Raw genomic sequence first — 9409 nt, 5'->3', positions numbered from 1 at the left:
TAAATCTAAAAATAAATATAAAAAAATATCATAAATATAGATGAATATTTTAATTTTTCAAACAATCAAACAAATGACAAAAACTTGTGTGAGACGGTTTCGCGGGTCGTATTTTGTGAGACAGATATCTTATTTGTGTCATACATGAAAAATTATTACTTTTTATGCTAAGAATATTACTTTTTATTGTGAATATCGGTAGGATTGATCTGTCTCACAGATAAAGATTCGTGAGACAGTCTCACAAGTGCTCTACTCCAAACAAAATTGATAATTGATAAATTATTTTATATTTGATAACATCTCATTAGCAAAAATTTAATGGCAAAAACTTGTGTGAGACGGTCTAACGGGTCGTATTTGTGAGATGGATCTCTTATTTGGGTCATCTATGAAAAATATTACTTTTTATGCTAAGATTATTACTTTTATTGTGAATATAGGTAGAGTTGATCTGTCTCACAGATTAATATCCGTGAGACAGTCTCACATGAGACTCACCCAACCATTAAAGACATGTGCGCTCCATACACATCAAATTTTCATGGATTTTCTTGCTTCAATTCGACAAACCCACAGCATTTATGCGTGAACACAGAAATAATATACTAAATTCTTAAAAAATTGTCACTTGTTCTTGGGTCAACCTCCAAGAAAAGCTTTTCCTTGGAAATGAATAATGCATGTTTTTTGTCTTATAATAATTTATTATTATTATTTAACTGCAAAAACATAACATGGTGGAGTACTTTTCTTCAAAAAATTCCAAACTTAGTGGTGCGGATTTTGTGTTCAATCATCTAAATAAGCAAAATGAGATCAAAATACAAAGTGGGTTTTTTTTTTAGAAAAATAAAAAAGTTCAAAGTTTGTTCAGATATACTTTAAAAGACATTATCAGAAACAGGAAAAATATGATTTTATGAAATGTAAAAAGACATCAACATACAATAAAAAAATTAATAACTAGCTATCAGAAACTCCATGACTCCCTCAAATCTAAACAAAAAGAGTATCGATTGCTCAAAATTGAAAAAAACAAAAGAACAAATACATGAAGAAAGAAACAAAAAATAAACTGACAAAGTAGCATAATGTCGTCTTCAATAATGTCAAAAACAAGTCAAATTTGTTTATACTTCATTGGCGGCATTCCAACTTGTCCCAAATCTCAGTCTTGTTTTGTTTCTTTGATTTCACCATGAAACAGCAAGTTTAGAATGACAAGATTCAGTCACCAATTTCCAACCAAGTCTAGCAGTTGTAATTGGCATGCTTTCTGTTGTTTTTTCCTTAACTTTTCTCCTCCTTCTTTATGCCAAATTCTGTCACCGGCAGTCCCCCGGCTCGGGGGGCAGCAGCCGAACAGACTCGAGATTGGCTGATTCCGTCGAGGCCTAATATTTCTTCGGGAATAGAGAAGACATTGATCGAGTCTCTACCTTTCTTTAGGTTTTCTTTGCTAAAGGGCTCGAGAGAAGGCCTAGAATGCGCGGTTTGTCATGACCTAAATTCGATGATATCGATATACTTAAGATGCTGCCTAAGTGCAAGCATGCGTTTCACGTCAATTTGAAAAGGGCATGCATAGTAAGGAGGATATCGTATCGGAGGCGACACAAGAAAGCATGGATTTAGAGGATCAAAACAAGAAGACTCCACAGATTCAACCACAAGATTGTTGTCTCTGCTGCTGCTGCTGCTGCTACTGCTGCTGCTTTAGTGATCAAGAATCGTTGGAGCAACGTTAGCCCTTCCGACATCATGTCTCTGAATTTGGAGATGATTAATGATGCAACAAGCTCAATATTTACCACTTTCACGGATCCGGGGATCCCGAGAAATGATCATATTCGGATAACAAATATTCAACAAGAGATGGGAAAAAATAGATTATACTTCTAAGTCTCATCATATATATAATGACATATAATTGTTTCTTCCTTTTTTTTGTCATCTTTAATCTAAATTTAATTATTATATATATTTCTGGATATTTTCAAGGACCATTAAACTTAATCGAAGAGTATTTTGATTTAGCTTAACGAAATTACATAACGAGTAGCTATATATATTAACATGATCCATGCATCATTTTGTTGTGTGTAATAAAATATCACAAATTAAAACAACATTAATCATAAAATTCGACATTTTAATACAAATAACACACACACATAAATTTATTATTCAAACATGCGACTACAAACACAACAAATTAAAAGTCCCTCCCCCCCCCCATGCACGATTACATTTATTCATACATAATACATAAATTTTATTATTGACTCTATTATTATTCTTTTATTTCACGTCCATAAAAACAAACAAACAAACAAACAAACAAAGAGCGAGCTAGCGAGGTGTGACGGGATCCCTTATTTAGTTACTTGCCGAAAATATGATGCTCGATCTCGCTTGTAAACTCCACGCAGAAATTCAAGACCGAGAAGGGATGCGGATTAGCATCATCGATAATTTCATATTCCATAGTCCACGTAACGTAATCGATCCCGTTTTTGGTCTCGACGTGCATGGTTATGATCAAGTTCTTGTACATCTCAATCAGCTCTCCTTCGATGAACTTGAAAGTTATCTGCTTCTTCACCTCGTCTATGTCTTGAATTATCTGCTTACAACTCTGCTCTTTCCCATCTACATATACATACATAAATATATACAACACAAAATCCATGCATACATAATCAACAATATATATATATACACACACACACACACACCATAATATATATCAATTTACGTACGTACCAAGAGTGTATTTCCAAAAAAGAACAGAGCCATTAGCCCCTAAAGTTCCTTGATGCAAATCGAAGCCCTGAAATTTAGCAGGCGACGTAGTGACTAAGTGACCAGGGTTATTGCAAAGAATCTGATGAAACACGTCTCCTCCGGCCTTGAAAGCTACTTGAGCAATTAGCTTGCAAGGTAATCCCATTATTATTATTGATAATAATAATTACCAGAGAAGAGATTTATTCGAATATATGTGAAATTTAACCAGCATGCATCTCCTCTTTATATATGACGATAATATTAATTATTTTAATTTTTGGGTGTTTCTTGTTTCTTTCACTAAATGATTTGGATAATGATCGATCGTTTCTGCCATATATCACACACATTTGCAGGTGGATTTGTGGCCCATCTATCTATATATCTATCACGATTAACTAGATTTACCAACTTTTGTATCACATTTTCCAAGATTTCCCACAGTGCCATCCAATAATTGATTCATATATACACATGAAAACGAAAGGGAAATTATCACAATATATCGATCTTACAAGTATTTTTTTTTGTCTTTCGAAAATTAGGTAGTTCGGTTTTAAAAACATTGGTTCGGTTTCGGTTTTGTGTTGAAAAATTATATTAAACAGAAATCTTGACAATAATAAATCGGTTAATTCGGCAAAACCGAAACCGAATTAACCGATTTATTATTGTCAAGATTTTTGTTTAATATAAACTGTAAAGTTATGTGTATCATGTATAAATGTTTTCTCAAATATTGTAATACATATTGACAACGCACTTCAGAATAATACAACACACAAATAAATAATATAAACAAAAATAACTCAGAGATAATTAATATGTACTAGTATAAATATTTGTGTGATATCTTAAGGCAAAATAATCATTAGAAAAACAACTTGAGTTTACAAAAATCAATACTAGTGATTCTATGAAAACTATCATCTTTAACACGTTAAGGAATCAAGTTGTACCCTAAACCAAATAATCAGATAAAAAATGTTCACAAAACACAAATAGTATGTCGAAAACTGGAACAACAAAAACACAATATTCAATCAACAAGTGTTTTCATCAAATGTCTCCAACCATTTTCAAATGCGTGACGCTCTGAGATTTATTCCTTCTCTGTGACAATATTTCTCGTCGTGCAAAAGTCTTTTTTTTAGGCACTGCGTTCTCCTCTTTATATACTCCTTTTTCTTCGGGAGATTATCCCAAAAAAGAAAAATACTAAATATGAAAACAAGAATTTTATTAAAAATAAATTATTTCAAATAATAATATCATATATCATGAAAATCTTAATATAATTATCTAAAATCTAGAAAGACAAAACCCTTAAGTAATTATTTCACACAATTTTATTAATAAAAAAATAATTTTAAAAATAAATTATATTTTGAAAATCAACAATTATTTTTTTCTTTTAATTATAAATATTTAATATAAATTTTATATGGTGTAAGGACTATAGAATTATAATAATAGGTCAACCCATTTTCATATCTCAGCTCTATATATCCACATATGGGCGGCAGTTTTCATTTAAAAGACATCCCATCCGCAGAAGTTTTTTCTTAAAAAAAATTCTGAATTCTCTTCTTTTTTAAAAAAAAAAAAAAATCAAATTTTCAGTTATTTATCAAAATAACCAATTTAAAATCGGTCTGGTTTTTATAAATAATTCGGTCAGTTCGGTTTCCAAAAATACTTACGAGATCTTGATATTTGAACGAGTTTGTAATTACAGTATATATTAATTATCGTCTTACATGCAATTAATTAACTTTCAAATATTATGGCATGATAATAAATTAGATTGGCATAGTTTGGAGGTAAAAATTATGAATAGATCTCTTGTGAGACGAGATCTCACGAGTCTTTATCTGTGAGACGGGACAATTTTATCGATATTCATAATAAAAAGTAATATTCTTAGTATAAAAAGAAATATTTTTTCATAAATAACCCAATAAAAGACGTGTCACACAAAAGTTTTTTCCAAAATTTAAACCAATAACGTCAACAGTATAATATTAAGATTAGAGCTTTATTTAATCAAAATAAAATCGGGGAATATCTTTTATATTTGACAAGATTACACAAACAAAATCTACCTGATGATTACTTGACAAATTAGAACGTGAATGTCACATTCGGACAATTTATCTACATTAATGATTTGTTGTCTTTTGCACACCAATTTGAGTTAACTTATAACAAATGCATTTATATATCTTCTCACATCATAAATATCCCAGAAAGATCAAATATGTACAAGATTTGAACATATTTGTGTACCATTTTTTGGATAAAATTTTAAAAAAAAAACAAATCAACACGGTTTTTGATTCAAAAGTGAACAATATCGTATCATTGTTGAGATATAACATGTGAAATGTGTCCGACCAACTGAGCAAAATCCAAACACAAATAAGTGAATGCTTAGGTCCAAAATAAACAATATCATATCATATCTCGACAAATTTCATAGTACAACAATATTTATCTCTAAAATATTAAATGATATAATATATGAAAGTAAATTAAACATTTTACCCCATATTGCAATTAAACCAGACAAATGTCACCAACTATATTAAAAATTCTTGATTACGTCCCTTATTATAAATTATATTTATATATAAAATTATATATACGTCGGCGATTTTTTTAAAAAATAATGCTTTTTTACTGTGCTTTTATTATATTTTTGGAGTAGGTCTCTTATGAGACGGTTTCACGAATCTTTATCTGTGAGGTGAGTGAATCCTACCGATATTCACAATAAAAAGTAATACTAAGGCATAGTTTGATACATGTGATAAGAAAGAGATTGATAAATAATCCTCCTTATCCCATGTTTGGTACATTTTAAAAAAAGCTTATGGTATTATCATTGGCCCCTTGATAAATAATTTTTTAGAAGGATAAAATGCCCCTTCTATTAGGTGTGATAATTTTTATTTAATCATAAAATACATTACAAATGACTTAATTACTCTTAATTTATAGATTTTTATAAATCTATGCTAATAGGTAGAAATTAAAATCCAATAAATATTTTTATTTATTTTTATATATTATATAATATGATAATGATACAAATGAATTCGAGATAATTATATAAATAATTTTTATAAATCTCTATAAAATTATTAGTATCACTCGATTAAGATTAAAAATTGATATTTGACTTGACTCACAAAATCAAGAGCTCAATTATCATATTATATAATATATAAAATTAGGTAAAAATAAATAAATCATGCAAGCACGTGCATGAACTGATAAAAAATATGAATTAATCAACAACTTTGAAATTATAAACTTTATTATGATAAGATTAATTTTGTCATTACAATCTAATATATAAATTTAATCACTCTTATTAAAATCATACCAAACATTAGATATAATATCCTACATCTTATTTATCCTTAACTTATCCTTATATTATATATCACATGTTTATTCTATCATGTGTACCAAACTATGCTTTAGCATATAAAATAATATTTTTTCATTAATGACCCAAATAAGAGATTCATCTCACAAAATAAGACCCGTAAATCTGTTTCACACAAATTTTTATTTTATTGATAACCATGTATTACATGACAATCAAATTTTAGTCATATATGTCTTTCAATTAACAGGATAAAAGTTAGAGAAACAATGGCAATAATTGATGGAATTTATGATTGTACAAAGGGTACTAGAGGAGTTGTCAGGTTGGGTCGAGACATGGCACATGCACTAGCTCAGTACCATGTTGCCAACTGCATCCATCGTATCGGCTCTTCTATCTTTAAAATTATTAATATATTTTTATATTAATTTTTTGACATAAACCTCGACAATATATGATGTTGCACGTTATGTTTTCTAAATATTTTTCACCCATGGCCCATCAACTAAGACAAACATAGATGTGTTGTGTTGTCATTTCTCTCGCGTTTAAATCGCAGCGAAAATTTTAAAATTTTATTTTGACAATCAAAATTTTCGGACACTCGTATGGTTTAAATAAAATAAACATACGTAAGATGTTTAGTAATATACATTTAGCGAATTTTCACTTGATTTCAACTGCACTGGTATAAACAGACGTAGCTCTTGTTGTAAATTCCTACATACGTTCTTCAAGTCTCTTTTCTTCAATCTCCCTATCCGGTGTACAACTAAGAGATTAGTTTAACTTCTAAATAGCACTATAATATTTAGAAGATGTTTTCGTTGAGATCAAAAACTCGACCGGTGGCTCAAACTAGTTGTGAGGGAATTTCGAAACTAATCTGGCATGACCTAATTAAAGAGAGGTGAGGGAATTTCGAAACTCTTGGAAATGAAACGGAGGTCAGGGTTTCAAGTCTCCTGCTTAAATCATGTTTTCATGACCTAATTTCCATAACATAAGATTAAGATTTCATAATTAACTTCAATAGACTTGATTAATTAATTAGACTAATCTAACTAGTTTATTACACTTGAGTCAATAAATTTTCCAATCAATCGTTGGATTACATTCTCTAACAAAATGAGCATTTAATAGAAAGAAGAGAAGCAATGGCGAAATGCACCAGCTTCAATCGACACGCTATTGCCCATCAACTAAGACAAACAAACAGCTGTCAACAATTGAATCTCCTCCAAGAATAGAGAATCAAGTGGTATTTCAAATATTAATCAAAACAAAGAAATCATCAAACTCTTGAAAATATAATCTATCATCTCCAAAAAAACATGAATCTTCTGTCTTTAGCAGTAAATATGTATGAACTGAAATTGTAATATATCAGTATTGTGGCATCAAACAGTCGCCAGGAAACAGTCCACGGTATCGTTTCACGTCTTTGCAGTAATCGTATATCATATGTTTTTTTCTCAGATCTTTCATCGCACCATATTCATCTTCGTCCAGCTCCGACCGGGAAATCATTGTGTCGTACTCGATGATATTCATACTCGCCGGTGGTCTCTCATCGTAGTTGTGGTCAGTAGCTCTAAAATTGCGCAGTTTGGCTACGAATGGCGCGTTTTGCCAATCGATTTTGTCAAGCCCACCTCGTGTAGCCCAGCTATCGGCGTTCCAAAGACTGGAGTACACCCTCATTTCTTGAAGATTTGGGTAGGGGATTCCGTCTTTCAGATAGTTGTTGTAGACCCTTATGGGGACTCTGTCAACATACCATCTGAAACAAGAAATTTCCTCCGTGTTATCAAAAACAAAAACAGTGTTTTGATGTGAATATACGCAATGGGGTATAGGGTGACATTGACAGGAGTAAAAGATTGATCCTTTTTTTGATTTGTAATCAATCATTCAGGACAAACATAAGACACAAAAACAGGACAAGAAACGTCTGAATCTTACTTACATTACTTGAGATGGGCTCCAATATATGGTGTAGTTGTGGAAGTCCGCAGTTGGGTCGAACCAGGGATGAAACTGCTGTTCTCTGCCGCCGCATCCTTGAGAAAATATGTTTGTATGGATGGTGTAGGGCTGCCCCGATACATTTCCTAGAAATTCAAAGTCTATTTCGTCGTGTTTTTCACCAATGGAAGACAGCTGCACACCCAGAAAATTATTGTTAGTATCAGAAATCATTTTCCCGAAACTCTATAACCTACAGTAGTACTGCACTTACATAGTAAGCTGTGACTGTTCCGGCCGAGTTTCCAGGCACCAATTTGATCTGCATTTCAAAAGTTCCAAACAGAAACGTTCTATTGGATTCGATTCCAGAACCTGAAACAACCCGGGATTTTTCAAATGGTTCAGAGAGGGATTGAAAATAAAAAATGCCCAACAAAAGATTTGCTAATGGACTTGTACGCACCAGATTCTTGGTCCAGAACCAGAGTGACATCGTCCCCATTCCCCTGTAAAGCAGAATGCTGACCGCCCCAGCTCAAAAACATCGTGTTCTTGAATTTCCCCTCCCCCAAACTTAAACATACCGACATTATCAAAAACGATACGAGAAACGGTAACTCCAAGATAGCAGATTTCGCCATTTTCTGCAGAAAAGATAGTTGGTTTTCTCTCTCGCTATCCGAATGGGGAATTTTTGTCTCTGACCTTTATCAATTACACGATGCTTGCACAATAATTTTTTCAAAAAAAAAAAATCATAATTCAATTTATAATTATATTATCCTAACTTTAATGTCCATTTCTTTAAAAATATAAATAACATGAAATATACGTATGATTTTGAAATTAAAGGGATTTATTGGACCCCAATAAATGAGCGCGTAACAGACAGCTTCTGCCTGTTTCTACGGAGGTGTTATTGATAAAGATTGGAGGGTTCGCCAGCTGTAAAAACTGCGACACAGGTGAAAAGACATGCATGCAACTTTATTGAAAAAAAACACGGACGTCAATTCGGGTGATAAAAAATATCGAAATACCGAAAATCGTATCGAAAAAAATATATCGAACTTATCGAAAAAATCGGGATATCAAAAATTTCGGTACGATATGAACTTTTAAGTTCGGTATACCGAAAAAATTTTCGATATCGATACAGTACTAATATGAACTTTTTTCATACCGGAAATTCGGTATACCGAATGTGCGATATACCGAATTCCCGATATCGATATCGTTATGGAA

The 9409-nt window shown here is 31.6% G+C and overlaps 2 protein-coding genes and 1 pseudogene across 2 annotated transcripts; 1 reads left to right on the top strand and 2 right to left on the bottom strand.

Annotated features, from left to right (window-relative positions):
* Positions 1 to 1224: 1224 nt before the first annotated feature.
* LOC140805612 (E3 ubiquitin-protein ligase ATL42-like) lies at positions 1225 to 1905 on the top strand (annotated as a pseudogene).
* Positions 1906 to 2386: 481 nt separating this feature from the next.
* Positions 2387 to 2956, bottom strand: LOC140805611 (kirola-like). Its single transcript, XM_073161872.1, has 2 exons — positions 2770 to 2956; positions 2387 to 2655 (listed from the first exon to the last, which is right to left on the bottom strand). Exons 1-2 carry the CDS (start codon positions 2954 to 2956, stop codon positions 2387 to 2389), a joined length of 456 nt encoding a protein of 151 aa, XP_073017973.1.
* A 4473-nt stretch (positions 2957 to 7429) lies between these two features.
* LOC140804606 (xyloglucan endotransglucosylase/hydrolase 2-like) lies at positions 7430 to 8898 on the bottom strand. Its single transcript, XM_073160672.1, has 4 exons — positions 8628 to 8898; positions 8436 to 8536; positions 8163 to 8356; positions 7430 to 7976 (listed from the first exon to the last, which is right to left on the bottom strand). Exons 1-4 carry the CDS (start codon positions 8803 to 8805, stop codon positions 7580 to 7582), a joined length of 870 nt encoding a protein of 289 aa, XP_073016773.1. The 5' UTR covers positions 8806 to 8898; the 3' UTR covers positions 7430 to 7579.
* Positions 8899 to 9409: the final 511 nt, after the last annotated feature.

This window comes from Primulina eburnea, chromosome 11 (genome assembly GCF_022965805.1).
Source record: "Primulina eburnea isolate SZY01 chromosome 11, ASM2296580v1, whole genome shotgun sequence".
NCBI lineage: Eukaryota > Viridiplantae > Streptophyta > Magnoliopsida > Lamiales > Gesneriaceae > Primulina > Primulina eburnea.
Note: the sequence above shows the minus strand (reverse complement) of the source record. Positions and strands in the feature narration are given on the sequence as shown.